The 25,104-nt window shown below is 39.3% G+C and overlaps 1 protein-coding gene across 1 annotated transcript; it reads right to left on the bottom strand.

The window, feature by feature from the left end:
• Positions 1-47: 47 nt before the first annotated feature.
• On the bottom strand, positions 48-20,272 carry LOC117990277 (uncharacterized). Its single transcript, XM_034977740.2, has 3 exons — positions 20,134-20,272; positions 1,861-2,009; positions 48-656 (listed from the first exon to the last, which is right to left on the bottom strand). The coding sequence occupies exons 1-3, from the start codon at positions 20,195-20,197 to the stop codon at positions 453-455; spliced, it is 417 nt and encodes a 138-aa protein (XP_034833631.2). The 5' UTR covers positions 20,198-20,272; the 3' UTR covers positions 48-452.
• Positions 20,273-25,104: the final 4,832 nt, after the last annotated feature.

Raw genomic sequence — 25,104 nt, 5'->3', positions numbered from 1 at the left:
AAGACTTGCGTGTTTGCACAACACGCAAGTCAGTTTTGACAGTTTTTTACGCATTTTAATTTTGTATACCTATTTAAGCGCACGGCAGTATACCACCAAGTTCCTCTATAAACGTAGCTATGAATAAGATAGATTCACAGATGTTCTTACATTTTATACTTGCTGCCCATATTTTGAGCGCATGGCAATGTATCTCCAAGTTCCGGTACATTGTTGCTACTATATTATTTTATACACACTATAGGCGCACGGCAGTGTACCAGTCAAGTTATCGATTCATTCTCGCAATGACTTACCCGTTATAAATTTTTATACCAATTAACCCGCATGGCAGTGTACCACCAAGTTCCTCTACAAACATAGCTATGAAGTAGAAGTGAGATTTCTCAGATGTCACTATTTTATACCCATTGCCCATTGAAGCGCACGGCAGCGTGCCGGCCAAGTTCGTCTCAAACCATTCTCGCGACGGCCACAGCTATTAGAGAGATGCCAGCCTTCAGTCGTAACGAGGGTTTGACTTGCGTGGCTGAAGAGTTGCCGGCCAGGATCAGGGCTCGGAGACGTTGTCTCTCGCGGTACCTCGTGTCTTCGCCTGGGGGGTCGAGGCATTCGAACTCGCAGCAACGCTCGCCCACTCGGAAGTTTTTGCAGAACTGTGAACAAAATACTAATGTTATCACACTGATGTGTATGTTTGTTTGGTACTCTTTCACTCAAAAACTCGTAGACGGATTTGGCTTTTTGGAATAGAGATAGACTATACCTCGAATTAACACAGGTTACTTTCATCCCGTAAAAATCTAACACAAATACATTCTAACACATCCATACTAATATTATAAATGCGAAAGTGTGTCTGTCTGCATGTCTGTCTGTCTGCTAGCCTTTTACGGTCTATCCAATCAACCGATTTTGACGAAATTTGGTACAGAGATAGGTAGCTTGCATCCCGGAAAATCAAAGAGTTCCTACGGGATTTTTAAGTCTAAATCCACGCGGACGAAGTTACGGGCATCTAGTAATACATAATTTTAGCAATTTGCGGGATTTATACCTAACATATGAAAATTACATGATCATCATTTGAATTCAGCAGAACTGTTAGCACATGTGTCACTGCAAATCACGTCGTTATCCAGATCCGATGGGCCATAGAAAGGCAAATATCGTACGTGATACTAATGTTAACATGTCTTATGTAATACAATAGTTATGTTAATGTATGCGGCATGTCAAGTCGGATGACCTAGAAACTGAAATTTTGCATATTTTTGCAACGTAAAATAAATAAGATTTTTTTGCTTATTTCCCGGGGGAAAATATGTGATAGTCTCAACCATCTGATCTTTAGTAACACGTAGTAACTTCTACGGTTCAAATCTAGATGTCGCTAGCTGGAGTTCGATCGTACTACAAAAGTTTTAATTTACAAACATAACATAGAAAATTGAACGGTAAAGCTGCTATCAGAAATGAATCAGACGTAGATTTGGGTACCTATCCGTTTAGAACTGTTGTAGAACACTAGCTGATGCCGGCGATTTTGACCAATCTATGTTTTTTTTAAATAATATGGAGAGTCTTTGATTTTCTGGGATAGTTATGTTAATGTATGCGGCATGTCAAGTCGGATGACCTAGAAACTGAAATTTTGCATATTTTTCTTTTGTAACGTAAAAATAAACAACTAACATCCGATCTTTAGTGACACATTTCAAATCTAGATGCCGCTAGCTAGACTTCAATCGTACTAGAAAAAAAATTATTTAATCTTTTGGAGAATTTTCTGGGATAGGAAAAATGCTCCAAGGTGCCGCTGGAAAGAGACAGAACATCCGAGGAGGAAGCACAACTCACATAAGGGGGGTCGCAGTAAATGGCCTTGCACCACATGGGCTCTGCGTGGTAGCACACGCAGATGGAGCACACGCCGGGTCCTGGCACGTAGAGCAGCCCGTGCGGCACAGACTTGCCCTCCCAGTCTATACAGTCTTCTTCTACACCCGCTGGAAACAGACAGAACATCAATGTTAATAGGTATCTTTTTTTACTGCGTGATAACTGATAGGCTTGCGCTTAGCGACAATCATGCTTAAAAACCGGTTAAGTACGAGTCAGACTCGCGCACCGAGGGTTCCGTAATAATAATTTTCGCCATTTTGCATTATAAATCAAAAACTATTTTGCATAAAAAATAAATAAAAATCTGGTTTAGAATATACCTACAGCCAACAGGCAAGGCCCTTTCATATGATACCCCACTTGATATAGTTATCTTACTTTGAAAATTGAAAACACAAATTCTTAGTTCATGACCACAATTTTTTTTGTGTGATGTAACCCTAAATTCACGGTTTTTAGATTTTTCCCTTATGTCTGCTATAAGACCAAGTTACCTATCTGCCAAATTTCATGATTCTATGTCAACGGGAAGTACCCTATAGGTTTTCTTGACAAACAACAAAGTGATCCTATAAGTGTTCCGTTTTTCCTTTTGAGGTACGGAACCCTAAAAATATTCAGTTACAACAAGATTTACGACAGGAGAAACTTAATAAAATCTGGGTTGTCGTAAAGCGGACGCAGAGCACACATCAAGCGGGACCCGCAGCGCTGGTCCCGCGGGACGGACGCCAAATCCCTACTTATCTTGAGACCCGAGTTTACGGGCATGTATAACTCGCGGGACATATTTCAACTTCCTATCTTGCGGTAAGCTATGATAGCCTAGTGGTTAGGACGTCCGCCTTCTAATCGGAGGTCGGGGGTTCGTTCCGTTTTAAGCCTATAATTAAATATCACTCGAATCAACGGCGAAGGAATACATCGTGAGGAAACCTACATGCTTGAGAGTTCTCCATAATGTTCTCAAAGGTATGTGAAGTCTACCAATCCGCACATGGCCAGCGTGGTAGACTAAGGCCAAAACCCTTCTCACTCTGAGAGGAGACCTGTGCTCTGTAGTGAGCCGGAGGTGGGTTGATCATGATGATGATGACGTAACAGAGAGCCCTATGCCAGAGTGAACTAGAGTGAGGGAATTCTCTGTTTGATCCTGAATCGATAGTAGCCTATGGTGACGTGAAATCATAGAAAAATAGGCCTTCTAATCGGAGGTCGGGGGTTCGATCCGTTTTAAGCCTATAATTAAATATCACTCGAATCAACGGCGAAGGAATACATCGTGAGGAAACCTACATGCTTGAGAGTTCTCCATAATGTTCTCAAAGGTATGTGAAGTCTACCAATCCGCACATGGCCAGCGTGGTAGAGTATGGCCAAAACCCGGTACTCACTCTGAGAGGAGACCCGTGCTCTGTAGTGAGCCGGTGATGGGTTGTAAAGTGGCAGTAAAGTAGAAAAAAATAACCAGCATATTATTATATGGTTGTGACTTATCTAATTGTCTGCTATATGAACCAAAAAGCTCTGTCTTTACGTTTTTTTTTTAAATTCCGCATCACTTCAGTAACGTTTAAAAACAGGTGCATCAAAAAAGCGTCGCATACAGCCTAAAAGCTAAAGCCCTAGACTAGACGGCTTCATTACCGCCCGCGTGGCACACGAAAAAAAATTGGGCGCGCACAAAAGACGCACACACACATGCGCGACGCGTCTCGAGTATCCTGTCTCGAGGACATGGAACGCGACACACCTGTGTATAGTGTATAGTGTATAGTGTATAGTGTATAGTCTGTATAATATCAGCTATAGTGTAGTTTAGTACATGATTACGATAGTGGCGAGTGTGAAGTTTATAACTGGCGAGCAACCGAAAACTGAAATGCTAAAAAACTTAAATAGGTAGGTATATTAATTATAAGCTGAAGCTGTGGTAGCCTAGTGGTTAGGACGTCCGCCTTCCAATCGGAGGTCGGGGGTTCGATCCCGGGCACGCACCTCTAACTTTTCGGAGTTATGTGCGTTTTTAAGTAATTAAAATATCACTTGCTTTAACAGTAAAGGAAAACGTGAGGAAACCTGCATGCCTGAGAGTTCTCCATAATGTTCTTAAAGGTGTGTGAAGTCTGCCAATCCGCACTTGGCCAGCGTGGTAGCCTATGGCCAAAACCCTTCTCACTCTGAAATGAGACCTGTGCTCTGTAGTGAGCCGGTGATGGGTTGATCATGATGATGATGATCAATTTTAAATATGCTATTTTAATTTTTGTCTTTATAGCGGCAATAGAAATACACATTCTGTGAAAATTTCAACTCTCTAGCGTGCTGGCCGACAGACGGACGGACAACAGAGTTTTAGTAATAGGGTCCTGTTGACACTCTCAAGGTACGGAACCCTAGAAATCGTATAAAATTTTATGTGCGATATAAATACCTTACTACGATAATAAAACGATAATAATAAAAAAAATTAAAACGATAATATCTTGGCGTAGGCACGGGAGTATCGTTACGATAAATTTGAAAATGGTATAATAATTTACACAAAAAAGTCAGTTGTTCAGTTATCTCTCTATGCTGTCGATTATCCTTTATCCCTATACCTGTCTCTTTCTGTCCCGTGTTAATTATGATTTTGTCCCATTCCATCGTTTTCATGAATCGTGACTGCACTCGATGCTGAACCGGAGGGCTTTTGAGTTTTCGTCAGTGACTAAAATGGAGACGAAAGGGTTTTTAATGCATAGCAACCATCCTACATAAAATATATGTAACTGTTATATGTATAGATATTTAAGTCTTTGTCTGGTGGGAGGCCTCGGCCGTGGCTAGTTACCACCCTACCGGCAAAGCCGTGCCGCCATGCGATTTAGCGTTCCGGTACGGTGCCGTGTAGAAACCAAAGGTGTATGGGTTTAGTAAAAACTGCCATACCTACTCCTTCCATGGTTAGCCCGCTCCCACCTTTGACTGCATCGTCACTTACCATCAGCTGAGATTGCAGTCAAGGGCTAACTTGTATCTGAATAAAATAAAAAAAACTTGTAGGTATCTGAATAAAAAAAAAAAGTAACTGTACCTATAGGTGAAACTATAGTACGCGACAGGTCGAGATGGCAATCGGGGAGGGAACGCCCCGCACAGCCTCCGCACTAACCCGGTGCGGGATACCGTGGGATTCTTAAATACGGTGTTTGACAACTAGTCAAATCAGTGACTTTTTATCAAACGTTAAAAAGCGCGCTTCGTATGCGAGATTGTATGAAATAGTACTGGAATGTGACGTCACATCATAACGACGTACTTTTTTAGTTTAACTGATAATTTAAAATGGTTATTACACTTAAAACCAACAAAGGACGTGGATTTTACTTATTTTGGAAGATCCTCTATTGAGTTTGTTGTGGGCTCTTCTCGGACCTGGGCGCGTTTGGAACCCTCGTAGCTTTAGTTTTAAGTTTGCGTTATAATTATCACCACTACCTATATCTTACAAATCTAACACTATACCAGACAATCAATAAGAGTAATTTATTGCCTATTTTGAATAAATCATTTGACTTTGACTTTGACTTTATTTAATAATCACTGAGAAATAATTTATTTTTGATATACTTAGTCAAATACCCAAGTACAAACATTTTTTTTTCTTTTTGTAATAATAGTAGAAAAGATAAATTAATATTCCTCACTTGGGCAAAGGCATCCTTTCTCAAAAGGGATAAGTAGTAGAGCTATAACGGAAGACCACCCACGCTTCTCTAGAGAGAGTTATCGGATTACATGACATAGCCCAAAACCGGCAAAGTACGAGTCAGACTCACGCATTGAGGATTCCGTACTCGGGCATTTTTTGGACATTTTGCATGATAAACTATTATTATGAAAAAATAAACTATTATGCTTAAAAATAAATAAAAATCTGTTTTAGAATATAGATACAGGTAAAGCCATGTCATATGATACCCCCCCCCCATTGGTATAAGTTATCTTACTTTGAAAATTGAAAATACATTTTTTTAAATGTAACGACGACCTCCCTGGCGCAGTCGTGAGCGCTGTGGTCTTATTAGTGGGAGGTCCCGGGTTCGATTCCTGGCAGGGGTTTGGAATTTTATAATTTCTAAATTTCTGGTCTGGTCTGGTGGGAGGCTTCGGCCGTGGCTAGTTACCACCCTACCGGCAAAGCCGTGCCGCCAAGCGATTTAGCGTTCCGGTACGATGCCGCGTATAAACCAAAGGGGTACGGGTTTAATAAAAACTGCCATATCCCTTCCAGGTTAGCCCGCTATCATCTTAGACTGCATCATCACTTACCATCAGATGAAATTGCAGTCAAGGGCTAACTTGTATCTGAATTTAAAAAATAAAAAAAACCACATGGTTTCTGGCTTTAATCCTTTACTTGTGCTATAAGATCTGTACCTATCAAATTTCATGATCGTAGGTCAACGGGAAGTACCCTATAGGTTTTCTTGGACACGATGGACAGACGGACAGACAGATAGACAAACAACGAAGTGATCCTATAAGGGTTCCTTTTTTCCTTTTGAAGTACGGAACCCGCAATAATATGCAGGCTTTCTCAACACTGAAATATGAAATTTAAAAAAAAAACAGACTTCAATAAACAAAACCAGGCAAGTGCGAGTCAGGCTCGCGCAATGAGGGTTCCGTACTACAGTCGTATTTTTTCGACATTTTACACGATAATTCAAAAACTATGATGCATAAAAATAAATAAAAATCTGTTTTAGAATGTACAGGTGAAGACCTTTTATATGATACCCCACTTGATATAGTCACTCACTTCGAAAGTTGAAAATACTAATTATTAGTTCATGACCACAATTTAATTTTTTTTGTGGGATGAAAAAAAATCACAGTTTTCAGATTTTTCCCCAAATGTCAGCTATAAGATCTACCTACCTGCCAAATTTCATGATTCTAGGTCAACGGGAAGTACCCTGTAGGTTTCTTGACAGACAGACGGACAACAAAGTGATCCTATAAGGGTTCCGTTTTTCCTTTTGAGGTACGGAACCCTAAAAACACTAAAAAGTAAAAAAAAAAATACCGAATATATTATACAAATACAAATTTCTTTATATTGCGAATCTGGGTAAAAAATGTTACAAAAATCGTTCCTACCGTTGTTGGGACAATGCGCATAGAAATATTCAGCTTTTATAAAATAACTAGCTTGTGCTCGCGACTCCGTGCTCGCGCTCCGCGTGGACTACACAATTTTCAAACCCCTATTTCACCCCCTTAAGGGTTCAGAAACAATCAGCTTTTATAAAATAACGAAGGTCTGGCCCTCACAGGTTCTTTCTCTATGATATTTGTATCGATCGCCAATTCGTGACCATGGCGAAACCCTACATTATGAGCATTTCCCTGTGTAATTTTGTAAGGCTGAGTGCACACCGGGAATCCCTACAAGGGCTTAGGCGTAATGCTCACCGTCTGGTCTGCAGTTTGAAGAAATTTGGTTGAAATTTTACACTCTGTTAGTTTACTTTCTTTTATTCGTGAAGCCATATAAAGGGCGAAGGAGATATTAATTTCAGTTGAAATAAAAACCTGTAGGTATGTGTATCCTGGAATTGCACTGAGACCATTACAATTGCTGAGAGTCGTGACCCTTTTCGGTTTTTAGGGTTCAGTACCTCAAAAGGAAAAACGGAACCTTTATAGGATTACTTTGTCTGTCTGTCTTTTAGTCTGTCAAGAAATCAACAGGGTACCTACTTCCCGTTGACTTAGAATCATGAAATTTGGCAGGTAGGTAGGTCTTATAGCAGACATAAGGGGGAAAATCTGAAAACCGTGAATTTAGGGTACCTAACATCACACAAATAAAATGAAAGTGTGGTCATGAACTAATAATTAGTGGTTTCGTGTGGGGTACCTATCATAATATGAAAGGACTTTACCTGTACATTCTAAAACAGATTTTTATTTCTTTTTATGCATCATAGTTTTTTAATTATCGTACAAAATGTCGAAAAAATACGACTGTAGTGCAGAACCGGTGCGCGAGTCTGACTCGCACTTGGCCGGTTTTTTTATTATTATTTTCCTTATTTTTCTACAAACATTTTAGAAAAATTATCCTTTTCCATTAAAACCTTGATTGAGAATGATTCATTTCAGTTTTTAAGAGTGGATAATAGCAAAAAGTAAATACATATTATAGTATAGGAGCTGCTCAACTCAATGGCCAAGGCAGCAAGGCAAGCTATTAACTTTTTATAAAGTTCAAACGGCGCATTGAATAAACTACAAGCTCTTCGCTTTATTCCTTTAATTCCATTGGATTTCAAGAGGAACCGTTTCTATTACAAATAGCGGAAAATCTCATTTGTATACAAATATATTATGTGCACTTTTTTATATTTATACTGGCTATAGAAACGGCTCGAATTCATAATTATTATCTACCCATAGACGTTCTCTATCGCTGCATTGAATATAGGTATAGTACGCGACAAATCGAAATGGCAATCGGGGTATGAGGCGAGGGGATGCCCCGCACACCCGCACGTCACCTGCGCTATCCCGCACCGTTAAGCGCGGAGGCTGTGCGGGGCGTTTCCACCCCGATTGCCATTTCGACCTATCGCGTACTATAATAATGTAGGTACCAATTCAGTATTAAAAAAGTCGAAATTTTGTTGGTCTGTGTTTATTTATAAGTAGGTATAACTTATACTAGCTATCCCTTGACTGCAATCTCACCTGGTGGTAAGTGATGATGCAGTCTAAGATGACAGCGGGCTAACCTGGAAGGGGTATGGCAGTTTGTATTAAACCCATACCCCTTTGGTTTCTACACGGCATCGTACCGGAACGCTAAATCGCTTGGCGGCACGGCTTTGCCGGTAGGGTGGTAACTAGCCACGGCCGAAGCCTCCCACCAGACCACTGATGACAATGACAACTAATCAACAAACACACACCTTCGCATAATTATTATAATTGTGAAAGTGTGTTTATTTGTTGGTTTGTCCTTTAATCACGTCGCAACGGGGAACGGATCAACGTGTTATTTACATGGATAGGTATACCTAATACCTAGTTAACGATCGGACAGTGACATAGGCTAGTTTTTATCCCGGAAAATTAGAGTTCCCATGCAATTTAGATAAATGATTAAGTACTTAATAAAATCCAAGAATCAAGGTCACTGACGTAGGCTATTAGCAAGCTGAAGTGGCAGTGGGCAGGTCATTTAAAAAAAAGTGGGCAGGTCATGCCTGTAGTAGAGGCGATGGCCGTTGGAGCCCGAAAGTCCTTGAGTGCTGGAGACTGCGTACAAGCAAGCGTAGTGTGGGACACCATCCAGCACGATGGACCGACGAGAGGCAGGCGGGAAGTGGCTGGGTGAGGAAGGCTGAGGACCGGGTGTGGTGTCGCTCTTAAGAGAAGGTCTATGTCCAACAGTGGATGTCCACAGGGTGATGATGAAGATGATGACTTAATAAAATCTATAGCGTAACATTTGTTATCACCTAGACGTCCTAGTTTTTATCTCACACTTAAATAAATCAGCCAAATGCGCCAATTCTATTGGCACACGTAAAACATTTCCGGTTTGACTTCCCGCATCTAAATTAGCACTGAATTTGCGAGCCAAAGTTTTGTAATTAACTGTGTGGATGACATGAATTTATACTTTGGACGTTGGTCAACACTGACTGCCACAGAGTAGACTGCCACTAGATTGCGTAACAAATGAAATCAAATCAAATGGTTTATTTAAAATCAGTACCCTCATTATAAATGCGAAAGAGTGTTTGTTTGTTGGTTCGTTCTCCAATCACGTAGCAACGGAGCAACGGAACGACTTAATTTTTTTCATGGGTGGGTAGGAGATACCTATAGTTAAAGACGAGATTGACATAGGCTACTTTTATCCCGGAAAATCAAATAGTTCCCATAAGATTTTTAAAAACTTAAATCCACGCGGACGAAGTCGCGCGTATCAGCGAGTCACGCATAATTGACGAGGTGGTATCAGTTACCAATTCTTACCATATGCTATGAGTATTCTATTATTTCCATCTGTTCGTTCTCAGGCTGTAGATCTCGCCTACTTTCACAGTTTCAGACCTTACGAAAATATCTCAAGGTTGTCTGTGAGTTATAGGTCGGCACTTTCATTATGTAGGTATTTCATAAGCAAAGAATTCTTGACTTTTCTTGTCGACAAATTTTGCATAGCACAAGCATAGCATTACCGTTGAGTGTGGAAGTCCCTGCAAGAGACCTATGTCCAGCAGTGGACGTCTATCGGTTGATGATGATGATGATGATGATGACATAAAAACAAGAAGAAATACAATAATAACAATTGTTCTAGGGTGCAAAGGCGCCCATATCACCCAGTGATGGACCGGCGCCGGGTAGCGGCTTCAAAAGTTAAAATGTCGTAGGATAAAAATGGCCCGTAATGATTGTATATTCGAAATCGTGACTGGGCACTCTCTTTTCACGATCCTTTTACAATAGAAAAATTGGCAGTTTTAAAATGCGAGTGTAAAAGGGAAAACTCGGCTAAAATGAGTTTTTTAGAAAAGCTGAAGTTATTAAGAACTCATATCTTAGGGCTGCCAGAGCCGACAATGTGGCAATGGGCAGGGCACATAGTTCGTAAAACCGATAGACGTTGGAGTCTCAAGGTGTAGGAATGGCGACCTCGCACCGGTAGACGCAGCGTTGGAAGACCCCCCACTAGGTGGACGGACGACATCAGACGAGTCGCAGGGAGTCGCTGGATTCAGGCGGCGCAAGACCGTGGCGTATGGAAGTCCCTACAAGAGACCTATATCCAGCCGTGGACGTCTATCGGTTGATGATAATTATGATGATGATCTTAGGGCTACCTCAAATTGGAGGAATGCAGCGTAGTCGAGTCTTTTTGACAGGAGCTGTTGAAGAACAAAGGCTTAGAATATTCAAACAACAACAAAGGGGAAACTTGACGTCAACGTTAGTTGCGATTTTAGCCACGCGCCAAGATAGCCTTGTCGCACTGTAAGTTATGCCTTTAGTTAACTAAACTTTTGTTAAAAGTTTCCGGCCGTGTGTGCGGCAGTGTGCGAACATATTTACACTATCTCAATGGATGTCAGATTTTTTTTGTGGTAGGTTCGTAATCTTTTGTGAAAAGTTTACGACCTTTCACGGATTAAAAAACGCAAAAGAATGAAGTGGGCCGCCCACATAAGGGTTGTGTATTCTGTATTCAAAGTAGGCTCAAACTCTCTGGGATCGTCGTCGTGTTTTTCTGCTGGTAATTACTACCTTACCGTTGTTTTTACAAAGAATTACGCAATTAAAAAATAAATAAAAGAATATATTTTAACTAGCTAATGCCCGCGACTTCGTCTGTGTGGATTTAGATTTTTGAAAATCCCGTGGGATCTCTGTGACTTTCCGGGATAAAAAGTAGCCTATGTCCTTTCCCGGGATGTAAGCTATCGCTGTACCAAATTTCGTCAAAATCGGTTGAACGGTTGGGCCGTGAAAGGCTAGCAGACAGACAGACAGACAGACAGACAGACACACTTTCATTTATAATATTAGGATATATAAATATATAGTATGGATTAGGACCATAACGCAAAAAGACCGTAAGGTACAAAAAAACAGGCCAGGTGCGAGCCGCACTCGCGCATGAAGGGTGCCGTACGTATATTTAGGTAAGCAAGTGACTTGGGTTGCCAGCCAGGTAACCTCTCCCAGCGTGCCTGGGCGCTGCTAGTCCCTTTTGGATACGATACGTCTGAGGGGAAGAGAAGTATTCGGGCCGGTCCACCCCGGTAACATGGCTAATAATTACTCTTCGGGGAAATTGTTGGCTGTGGCTAATGACCTGGCAGGGGGAAGTTACTCCGCGTGTCCCTCTGACTAGCAGAGGGCACAGTGGACAAGGCGAAGGATGAGACGCGGGCGACGTGCGGGGAATCGCGTTGTCGCCCGTTGGGTCCCCGGAGGAGGTGGCGCACATAGTTGGTGCGCCTCGCACGTGTCTTGGGGGGACCTAGTGAGTGGGTCCCCGGTAGGGGGTCCGTCTCGACGGACGTCGCTGGCTGTGTCGCTGTTGATTGCTTCTGTGTTCTCGTGACCCAGTCGCCAGTCGATTTTAGTGGGTATTCCGGTCGCCTCTCGGCCGGCGAGTCCCACATACCTTCCTTTCAGTTGGGTAGCTGACTGGCTTCCAGGAGAATGCATAAACGCATTTCCCAGCGATTAAAAAGGCAAGTAAATGACTTCATATTACTGACACTGACGAAGCAAAACACGGAGGCGCCAACGAATTACTGTACGGAGGAATTTTCGGGGCGGTTACTCCTCGAGAACCCTCGAGTGCCGGAAAATAATTACGTTTCACGTCAACCCCGCCCTCGTCACGGACGGGCTTTACTTGAGATGTAATTAATATAATGTTGACTATATACCTACTTCCATATCTATATTACTCTAGTTACTAGTTATACCTATGTATGAGCTTGCTTAAAATAAATTAAATTAATATGTAAATAACTACTAATTTACTAACACAAATCTACAACTGTAACAATCAACTACAATCAAAAATACACACGCACACATTTATACAATACGCTTATACACGCACACACATGCTCACACACACGCTCACACACCCACACACACACACACACACATCAACATAATATCACTGATTAACATACTAACAAATAGAATTAGATTAGGTATTAGAATAGATTCAGAAACTCTGTAAATAATATCTACACTAATATTATAAAGAGGAAAACTTTGTTTGTTTGTTTGTTTGTTTGTTTGTTTGTTTGTTTGTTTGTACTGAATAGGCTCAAAAACTACTGGACCGATTTTAAAAATTCTTTCACCATTCGAAAGCTACATTATCCACGAGTAACATAGGCTATATTTTATTTTGGAAAAAAATAGGGTTCCGTAAGATATTTATAAATAAATAATAATAAATAACCTTTTATTTGGGACCATAGCGCACAGTACAAAACAGAACAACACCAGACAAACGTACATAAACAAAACAAAAAAAACACAACAAAAAACAGAGCATGAAGACAAAAAGATCACAAATACTTAACTAATACGTACGGCTTTCCATGCATTTCAACCGAGAAAACAATCGCACTTACTTAGCTCCTATAGATAGTGTACGACTGTACGTGTATAGAGGCGGCGATTTTCCCAGCCGAATTGCATGGAATTACAGTAAAATTAATCTAAAATAAAATAAAATAAATGTCTGACATAAACCCGAATGCGTGTCTGTGGCGCATAGCTGTCCCAAAAAAGGGAATTGCCTCAGCGTAATGCTGTAGTAGTGTATGTGGGTACACTACCTCAGCGCTGTTTTTCAGGCATCCCCTGAAAAATTCCGCTCGACGTCCCGGACCGGTCCGGGTTTCATAATTTATCTGTGCGATTGACCCCTCGGCGTTAAATTGACATACTAATATCTATGGATGGGCGAAAAATTGTCTGAAACTGAGTATTTTTCTCGGTCGGTGGTCTGGCATAGTAACTAATACTTACTTAGTAAACTAACTGACTTTTTATTCAAAAAACAAGGCTTATGACGAGTCCCCCACGGTGTGCGAGGGTTAGATTCTTGGGTAGTCTCTAGAAACCTCCCAGTGCTAATTATTTAGGCCGCTTCCAAGATACTGGAATGGTGGATGATCGATACCTCAAGAACTCAAGCAAGATAGATAGATATAGCAAGCAAGATAGAACCATAAAATGTTCTAATTAATTGTAGATCTTATAAATATCTACAAAAAAGTCCGCGACACACTATACCCATCTATGTCGAGTGAGGCACAGCAACCATTTTTTTATTTAAAAATCTTGAATTTTTTTTGGACTACATTTAAACGCGTTTATTTTACTCATGCTATTAATCCTTATCAAAATAAATGATTTCATCACTAAGAACAGTTTATGGAGATAATATTTGGTCTTTGAATGATTAAAATTGGACGTTTGGTTTTGAAGTTATGGCGAAATTAAAATATTACGATTTCTGCTGCACGGCCCGTTGTATATTATATAAAGAGGTAATGTCGTTAAGTTTGTTTGTAGGGGGTAATCTTTAGAACTACTGAACCGATTTTAAAAATTCTTTCACCAGTAGAAAGCTACATTATTCCTGAGTGACATAGGCTATACGGGATCTTTAAAAACCTAAATCTACGCGGGCGAAGCCGCGGGGATCAGCTAGTATTATATAAAAGAGGTAATGTCGTTAAGTTTGTTTGTAGGGGGTAATCTTTAGAACTACTGAACCGATTTTAAAAATTCTTTCACCAGTAGAAAGCTACATTATTCCTGAGTGACATAGGCTATACGGGATCTTTAAAAACCTAAATCTACGCGGGCGAAGCCGCGGGGATCAGCTAGTATTATATAAAGAGGTAATGTGTCGTTAAGTTTGTTTGTAGGGGGTAATCTTTAGAACTACTGAACCGATTTTAAAAATTCTTTCACCAGTAGAAAGCTACATTATTCCTGAGTGACATAGGCTATACGGGATCTTTAAAAACCTAAATCTACGCGGGCGAAGCCGCGGGGATCAGCTAGTTAATTGATAAGGAAAATAAAGGCTTAATAATAATAATAATAATGAGCTTGCTTGCTTTGCTCGTGAAATTTCTGAAAATCTCTTCTTACGTTGAATTTTCAAAAACCCTTTCTTAGTGGATGTCTACGACAAACTTAATGGTACTGCAGACTGCATGCCACATTTCAGCCCGATCAGTCCAGTAGTTTAAGCTGTGGGTTGATAGATCAGTCAGTCAGTCACCTTTTCCTTTTTACTTTCCTTTTACTAGTAAGTATAGGATCCAATTATTTCAAAGCAAATACAAAGCTTGAATCAATAAAACCCTAGCCAGAGCTTTACACGAACTCGCAATACAACGAATAGTGTAATGGAAATCATCAAATATTTACTGTTTGCCCCATTGCGCATTGCCCATGCCTTCATCGGAATCCAAATATTACATCGCTGATTGGAACTCGATGCCTCCGACTGCAAACATGATTCAATATTAATTTTCACTTACCCACATCACAGATAGGTCTCTTTGATTTCACGTCACCCCTAGCCTAATATTGGACAGATGTCGATTCCGGATCAAAATCTCAAAACCAAGAGTTTCCTTACTCTAGTTCACTCTGCTTACATTCCCTGCACTGCCCACATACTAAACGATTGCTTAGACAATGGATCCGCATTTCCTAGGTCCATCCATCAACCAACTCTGCCCATCTACACTAATATTATAAAGAGGAAAACTTTGTTTGTTTGTTTGTTTGTTTGTTTGTACTGAATAGGCTCAAAAACTACTGGACCGATTTTAAAAATTCTTTCACCATTCGAAAGCTACATTATCCACGAGTAACATAGGCTATATTTTATTTTGGAAAATAATAGGGTTCCGTAAGATATTTGGGTTTTTCGGACACAAGGTGTAAAAAATCAACCAGAAAAGTTACTTATTTTGCGTACGCTGCCTAAACTATAAAAGATAGAACCATAAAATGTTCTAATTAATTGTAGATCTTATAAATATCTACAAAAAAGTCCGCGACACACTATACCCATCTATGTCGAGTGAGGCACAGCAACCATTTTTTTATTTAAAAATCTTGAATTTTTTTGGACTACATTTAAACGCGTTTATTTTACTCATGCTATTAATCCTTATCAAAATAAATGATTTCATCACTAAGAACAGTTTATGGAGATAATATTTGGTCTTTGAATGATTAAAATTGGACGTTTGGTTTTGAAGTTATGGCGAAATTAAAATATTACGATTTCTGCTGCACGGCCCGTTGTATTATATATAAAGAGGTAATGTCGTTAAGTTTGTTTGTAGGGGGTAATCTTTAGAACTACTGAACCGATTTTAAAAATTCTTTCACCAGTAGAAAGCTACATTATTCCTGAGTGACATAGGCTATACGGGATCTTTAAAAACCTAAATCTACGCGGGCGAAGCCGCGGGGATCAGCTAGTATTTTATATGCGAAAGGGTGTTTGATGGTTTGACCTTCAATAATTACGCCACAACGGAGCAACTGATCGACGTGATTTTGTGGATGGGTATAGGCTGTTTTTATCCAGGAAAATTAAAAGAGCTCCCACGGGATTTTTAAAAACCAGTGTCCAAGCGGACGAAGTCGCCAGCATCATGTGTAGTTTAGTTAATTAGCATCAAACTGACACTTGACAACCCAGTGCGTGGTGAGATTGGCCTTCTATTCGAGAGGTCGGGGGCTTGATCACGGGCACACACATCTAACTTTTCGGAGTTTTGTGTGTAAGATGCCCACGAAGGAAAACAACTCGAAGACGATTTCACAAGTTTATTTGTCTATTTTCATTACAGAACTACTTGTCTATTAGTTTTTTTGTGTGTGTTGTTTCGGATTGACTATGCTGCGTAGGCCCTACTGGCCGCTACTTGTCTATTAGGCCACACAGCTTTTTATATCGTTTATCATGAATGAACTTAGCAATGACGTGAAGTTACCTTCGTTTATTCATTAAGATTCGTTTTCAAAGTATCGTAATTAAAGTCATTAATGTATGTTAACAAACAAAAATGTGTAATACTACTTTGATAAATAATTTTAGTAATTTTAACGATTAGCAAGCTTTATTAGTAAACTACTTTAAATAAATATGCAATTTAGGGATGTGTATTGTCAACAACATTTGATTGAATGAACCACATAAGCTATTAGTGCAATATTCTTCATTCAATCAAATGTTTTCTTCATATATTATTATATTTATATAATAATATTGCATATTATATAATAATAAGCTTATTGTCGGTGCTGGAGCACCGACAATAAGCTTATGACTCCACACAGCCGCACGGTATACTATGGTAACTCTTTCACCACTAACAGTGTCAAGCTCTGGAATTCTCTCCCAGCTGAAATACGTCAGGCGAAATCCTTAAACACCTTCAAAAATCGTTTGAAGAACTATTATTTATCTATGTAAACAGAATTATGTAGTATATTATAGATATATGTATATGGGTATATATAATTATATATATTTGTGTATTATTAGAATGTACTGTGTATGTAGTCTAATTTATAATAATAACTAGGGCCATTTTCGGCTGCCGCACCAACCCGTGCTTTCGTGATTCCTTTCGTCAAAGGTTGCCTGGAAGAGATCGCTTTAGCGATAAGGCCGCCTTTGCATGCTACATCTATTAGAATAAGATCCTGTATTGTGTTTTTTCAATGTTTACTTTGTGTTGTGTGCAATAAAGTGTCAATAAATAAATAAAATAAATATTTAATGCGCTTTATTAATTATGGCCAAAGCATTCAACTCATTACCTACAAATTATAATATTTATAACACGATTTCTAACATGTGCGTTTTAAACAAAATATCACTTGGTTTATCGGCCCGGTGCCCCTTCTCATTCTGAAAGGAGATTGCTCAGTAATGGGCCGGCGGCGATGAGTTGATTATGATGACACTATAATTATATTCTGTGATGGTGATGATGATGATGATGATGTACATAGTAGTTTGTACAATAACATGATATAAATCTATAACTATTTAAGCTTTGAGAATGTACCCATAGTATGCGACAGGTCGAGATAGCAATCGGGGTATGAGGCAGGGGGACGCCCTGCATACCCGCACGTCACCCACGCTATCCTGCGGGGGCTGTGCGGGTGTGCGGAGTGTCACCACCCCGATTGTCATCTTGACCTGTCGCGCTCTGTATTTATACCTAGTTTGATTCTCTTCTCTCTTCTCTTAATATATGGCTTTTTCTAGTTGATTCTCGTTCAATACGATGATTTCAATACCTAATGTTCAATTTTCAAACAACGACTAAACGTTTTGCCCAGACTGCCACAGACGTACGTAATGTATGAATTCGATGTAGCAAAAGCACAGTCTACTCGTGTGGCACAAGTTTCCTCAAATGAAAAAAGTTTTTCATTCAATACCCAGTAGAAGGCACAAAATGGGCAATAAATAGAATCTACGGACGAAAGAGACCCGTTTTAGAGAGTGTTCTGGATATTTTCCAATCTTGATACAGTCAATTCTTTTAAATGTGTCATTCTAACTTGCAAGGTCAAGGGGTGTTCCAGTTCTACAAATGGATAGGCTTTTTTAGGGTTCCGTTCCTCAAAAGGAAAAACCAGCCAAGTGCGAGTCAGGCTCGCGCAATGAGGGTTCCGTACTGCAGTCGAATGAAAAAGCACGTCAAATAGTTGTGACGTCACATACCAGTATTTCATAGAAGCTCGCATTGACGTTTGATATAAAAATTATAATTGTCAAATACTGGATTATTATTAAGTTTGTTTTGTACTCTTGTCCAAATCTACTTTGTTTTTCCTTTTAATAATTAATTAGAACACGACCATTTGTGTTATTAAAAACAAATCTTCGAGCAAAACAAACAAACTTTTTTAAATAGATATAGCGAGCAAACGAGCAGGCGGGTCACCTGATGTTAAGTAATTACCGCCGCCCATGAACATTTGCAGCACCAGAGGAACCGCCGCGCTGATGCGTTGCCGGCCTTTTAGGAATTTGTTGGCCCGCCCCTTGAATAACCCCATGTTGGCTAAGGGGTGAAGGGCACCCTAAGGGGTGAAATAGGGGTATTTGGCTAATTATTTATTTCATGATAGATAGTTCAATGCCAAGCCCATAATAATAAAAAAAAATCATGATTTCAGCGGCAAAGAAAATTGGAAATTGATATTTTAGACTTTTTAATGATAAACTCAAAACGTTGTAATGTGATTGAAGTAGACCATATTTTAGGTTATTGTTTTTGCGTTCATAGTACCTATAGCTGTATACATTGCAATACCTATAGCCTTTTATCGGTTTTCTACCCCATTTTCGACAATTCTGTGCGACCTAGTTTGCTAACTAAGAACTGATTTTTATGACTGAATTTTTTTTTTAATGGTTATCACACATAAAACTAACAAAGGCCGTGTATTTTACCTATTTTGGAAGACCCTCTATTTAATAATTACTGAGAAATAATTTTTTTTTGAATCTATATTCATAGTACTTTAGGCAACATCCCTGATGCTCCCGGCGGCGGTGGTCTCCGTCTGTCGTAAGGATGTGAGTACCCAAATACTGCTTTAAAATTAAAATCCTCAAATACACGAACAATTACACAATATTAAGCGTAATACATTAATATTATTAGACACTAGATGAGACCCGCGACTTCGTCCGTGTGGATTTAGGTTTTTAAAAATCCCGTGGGAACTCTTTGATTTTCCGGGATGAAAAGTAGCCTATGTCCTTCCCCGGGATGCAAGCTATCTCTGCACCAAATTTCGTTAAAAAAAAAAGATTTAAGTAAGGAAACAATCAAATGCATAGTGCAAGAAATTCGAACATAGAAATCATTCTCTTTAAGAAATCGCTGAACTAATTTAAACCAACTAATTTAAAATGGAATCTCCGAAGGCTTTAAGCTAAAAATAAACAATCCAGGTTTAAGTCCAGGCTTTGTTCCGTAAAAGTACGAAATCTGTGACGAAATCCAATATTGTTTTAAAAAGTTTTTCATTTATGAAATCCCAATATGAATTGTCAAAAATGGAATGCACAAAATCCGAACGTTTTCGTATACCTACTTAGAGGGTAGAGATACCTACCTAAGTACAATTTTTTTTAAACTATAATAAAACTAATAAAATGACAATGATTTTAAAAAGTGGATTCGAAATTAAATACCTACTTAATAATAAACTTCACATAACATGCGGGACTAATACTTCTTAAAAAAGGAAATGCTAAAATGCACAAAATTCGAATTTACACGTCATTAGGTGCCTACTCATTTCGAACTTTGAAGCTGTCAGTATAAATAACCAAAAGTTCAATAATAATCGTCACAGTAATAGACATTGTTGCAAACGAAATACTATACAATAACACAAAATTCGAACACATAACATTTCGTTTGAAGCTGTAATAACAAAGTATGATTTTATAGAAATGAAATGAATTATGGATGAAGTTTCATAATACAGAATGTTAATAACAAGTCACTTAACATAGTGCTATTCATATTTAAAAAATTCGCCGTATTTGTTGATAAAACTTTTTGTAAATTCCAAAAAAGGGACACTCGTACTCACCGGCTCGTGCGGCGAGTAGCGCGACGAGCGCGAGGCATACGAGGCAGCGAGGCGTGCGTGGCATTGCTCGCGCGGCCGCGGCGCTAGGCTGACTGAGGACCGAGCCGCGCCTCCCCGCGCCCCCGACTGCGGCATTGCGCTTCTGTGCCTCGCACGTGAGCGAAGGGGCAATTTCCATAGTTGACGACAGTCGAGACTTTCAATCTACATGGGAACTACGGTTAGAACTTTACTAGTTTATTTTGCAATCTTAAGACGTGGACTGGAGGAGTATAGCGAGGTATGGCAGGTATACGCTGGGTGGACTGAAGATCGAGCCATACCTCTCCATGCCTCTATAACTGCGGTGGTGCGCTTTTTTGCTTTGCACGTGAGTGCTGCGCTGTTTTCCATAGCTGCCGACAGTCGATAACTTCATTTTTATTTTCTCTACATGAGTACTACGCTTGGAATTTTACAAGTAGGTATATTTTGGCTGTACCTTTTTGTTTTTGTAATATCAACCACTGTTTACCCATATTCACAATGAAGAAATTTGAATTGAATTGAATTTATACTCTAAAGATAAAAGTAGGGAAAAACCGAAGTTAATTTTACTTTCAAAAGGTAAAATATTATAACGATAGTTATATTGATATAGAGTATATTTTATTACAGATTCCCTGTGTTTACTCTAGATTAATTAATATAGGAGCAAATTATGACTAATTCACGTCTGAAATAAACAATTTCGAAATGACAAAGTTGCATGGCAGCACGATTTATGTGTCAGAGAGAGTGCTGCCATGCAATTTCTTCACTTAAATATTGTCTATTTATGACCAGGTTCAACAAAAGCTTTTGTGCTCACTATGCTGGCATTATCATTAGATTTATTATATTCAAAACACCTATTCTTTAAAGTGACTCGTACTCATTTTTTTGCGTTAATTAATCGGAATCTTCATGATGTAAAAATGTGTTAGGTTAAAAATACTATACTGAATTATCACTACCCACATTATAAATGCGAAAGTGTGTTTGTATGTTGGTTTGTCCTTCAATTACGTCGCAACGGAGCAAGAGATCAACGTGATTTTTTGCATGAGTATAGTTTAAGACCTGGCGAGTAACATAAGCTATTTTTATCCCCGAAAATAAAAGAGTTCCTACGGGATTTTTTGAAACCTAAATCCGCGCGTACGTAGTCGCAGGCATCATCTAGTTTAAAATATTTAAAAAAAAAAATTTTAAATTTGTGTAGGCATTAGCTAGTTCATGATTTTAAGAAAATCTAATAAAATAGACAGGTAACAAAGGTACCTATGGACAAAGACCCAGTTAATAATCTATATTGCTCCTAACGACAGGGCAAGTGGGAAACCGCGCTGTTATCGCTTCAATTTGTACTCGATTGGTTCCTCAATTGTAAGTCGTTTACACATCAAAGCTCAAAATCACTGAAATTTTGACCTTTCCGTGTGATTTTATGAAAAAAGTTCATGAAATAAATTGGTTTGCTGAAACCTGAAGTTACGTCGTTATATTATGTAGAGTTAATTGGATACGAATTTTTCTTTGTTTGAACTCCGGATTTCGACTGTTTTTTAATTAATCTATACTATATATAAAAGGAAAAGGTGACTGACTGACTGACTGACTGATCTATAAACGCACAGCTCAAACTACTAGACGGATCGGGCTGAAATTTAGCATGCAGATAGCTACTATGACGTAGATATCCGCTAAGAAAGTATTTTGAAAATTCAATCCTTAACTGAGTGAAACAGGGGTTTGAAATTTGTGTAGTCCACACAAATGAAGTCGCGTTCATAAGTAAGTTTTCTATATACTCCGATACAAGTTTTAGGCCTTGACTGCAATCTCACCTGGTGCTAAGTGATGATGCAGTCTAAGATGAAATCGGGTTAACTTGGAAAGGGTACGGCAGTTTCATATCTACGTGGCAGCGTACCGTAACGCTAGATCGCCTCGCAGTATGGCATTGCCGGTAGGGTGGTAACTTGCCGAAGCATCCCACCCACCCCACCAGACAGGACCAGAGAGAAATAATAAACTCTCAATTTGCCCCTGTCGGGAATTGAACCCGGGACCTCTCACTTTTAAATGAATACACGATTTTTTTCTCTGTATGTATAGGCGTTGAGGTGGTCGTATAAAATAAAATAGCATATAACAAACGAACTTTGCAATATTTTTTCGTAGCGTAGTTTTCGTAGAGCCCTTGCTGCGTAGCCTTTGCGTAGCTCATTAACGTAGTGTAGTATGACGTAGAACCACGTAGCCGGAAGCGTAGCATTATATAGTCATTGAAATTGTAGAGATCTTTCGTCTACGAAGTAAAGTTATTTAATGCAATAACTATCATATTGATAAAAATAGCGGTCATAGCCTTGTGGCTAAGATGTCGGCCTCCTGTTTAGGAGGTCCGAGGTTCGATCCCGAGCTAAATAGAAGAATAGAGTAGAAATAGATCACTAGCTTAAGCTCGCGACTTCGTCCACGTGGACTCCACAAATTTCAAACCCCTATTTTACCCCATTTAGGGGTTGAATTTTCAAAAATCCTTTCTTAGCGGATGTCATAATAGCTATCTGCATACCAAATTTCAGCCCGATCCGTCCAGTACTCGTAGTACAAGATTTTATGTCTCACCAAACGAAACCAAATTCGAGAGTCGAAATACTTCCGCGTTACAGTAAACTAGATCTTAAATGCCTTGTTTTAAAGCTCAAGTTTGTCTACACTTCTACAGCCAGCGCTCCAAGCGGAAACATTGCGAAATTAAAATCAGTGGCATTGAATATTTGACTTCAATTCAAGGCTGTTTAGGTCCATTTTACTGTAACGCGGAAGTATTTCGACTCTCGAATTTGGTTTCGTTTGGTGAGACGTAAAATATTGTACTACGGGTACATTATACGCACTACACTTCCGTCATCAGTGGCCCTACCGCGGTTGTTTGACAGCTACAATGTCACGATCGCAATCATCTCTGATTGGTTAATGCTCGCTCACTATTGGCCACAATGCATTGTTGCAACAAGAATCGCACAAATTCAGCCAATCAGAACAATTGAGATTGTAATAATGATTGATGCAGGTTTTAGACAATCGCCCTGCTGAGTTCTATCCGTCATCCGTGAGAATACCAGCGATCAGAGGCGTGTCTAGCCCTTGTGGCGCCCGTGTGCAACCAGTACCCTGGCGCCCTCTAATCTAGTATAGGAGCAGGGTCAAAATGGAATACTAACAGTTATATTTTCAAACGGAAATTCGGATGCAAATGGTGCAATTTTAAATGATGATTTTAAATAGGCCAGACGTCGGCCATAACACGAGCGCAGGGTCTTTGAGAGCGCCGGCATCGACGCATCTTTGGAGGTGTCGCATTAGAGGGCGCTCGGCGCCCCCTTAAACCCGGCGCCCGTGTGCGCCGCACACCCTGCACCATAGGTAAAGACGCCTCTGCCAGCGATTAATTATTTATCTACGACATATGTCATAAGCTACCATACAAAAAAAAAGGATTTTCTCGGACTCGGATCGGATGTAGTGCGTAACCGCTCTTATAGGTGGTTTTTAAATAAAGAATATAATAATTATGTGTTGTACATTGTTGGCCGTTGGGGCGCGGGTTATCTTATCGCTTCAATTTGTACGCTTGTTTACATTTCACACACACGTCGGTTAGTTTCGGAACTCTGGACCAATATTTACTTAATTAGATGACCTTTATCAGCTTATGTGCGCCTAATATAGTCACGGCATGATAAATCTTTATATTATTATAAACTAGTTAGCTTATAACTGCGACTTTTAGGGGTTGAATTTTCGAAAATCCTTTCTCCTTCGTCATAATGGCACAGTTCACGACAGTAATGAGACTTGTATTGACCTTTGGTTTTCCGGTATAAAGCAAATCTCTCTAGCAATTTCATCAAAGGACGTGAAAAGCTAACAGACAGACACACTTTCGCATTTATCCTACTAATATTGAAATGTGAAAGTGTGGATGTTTGTATGTTTGTTACTCAATCACGCAAAAACGGCTGAACGGATTTCGATGAAATTTGGAACGGAGATAAATGGATTAACACGTAGGCTACTTTTTATCCCGCCAATTTGAAAAATGTGAATCCACGCGGACGAAGTCGCGGGCATCAGCTAGCACTTAATATTACTTAGATTAATTCTTTTTTACATTCCTGAGAATTTGTTCCAAGTTTTAAACGTTTTTCCCTGAAGTACGTAATTAAGGAAAATGAAGGTAATTGTAATTTAGATTTTGAGTCCAGTAAAAGTAGGCACTCTCGTAGTTCAGCGGAGCTAGTAAAGTTAGCTTTTCTTTCCGAATGAAAACAACTTAATATAACTTCATTTCATAGCTCTTGAAATTTAATATTTATTACAAGTAAGTATGTAAGTAGGTAATTAGTAAAAGCTGCTTTTTTTTTTAAATAAAGAATATTAGCCATGTTAAATGACTAATATTCCCCTTTCCTCTCCAATTAAGCGTCAGGCTTGTGCTAGGAGCGCAACGACAATACACAATAGTGCAACGGGCGGGGTTTGAACCGTCGACCTTTCGGTTTTCAGTCCACTCCTATACCGGTTGAGCTATTGAGGCTATTGCTTTTGGGTACTTTGTTTTTATTAAATTGTTATTCAGCGAAATTCAAATCTATTTCATAGTTTGCCTGTCTTTAGATTTAGATTTTTTTTTATTTCCGTGGGAACTCTTTGATTTTCCGGAATAAAAAGTGTAGTTTATGTCACTCTCCAGGTCTTTAACTATAAGTACACATGCAACATGATTGCCCAGTTGCGACATGATTGAAGGACAAACTAACAAACTAATCTACCAACCAATAAACCAACAAACAATAATGTGAATAGTGATAGATAGTTATAGACAGACAGACAGTGAGAATCAGATGTGAACAAAGGAGAGATATGGGCGGCTTTATT

The sequence above is a fragment of the Maniola hyperantus genome, chromosome 17 (assembly GCF_902806685.2).
Source record: "Maniola hyperantus chromosome 17, iAphHyp1.2, whole genome shotgun sequence".
Lineage (NCBI taxonomy): Eukaryota > Metazoa > Arthropoda > Insecta > Lepidoptera > Nymphalidae > Maniola > Maniola hyperantus.
Note: the sequence above shows the minus strand (reverse complement) of the source record. Positions and strands in the feature narration are given on the sequence as shown.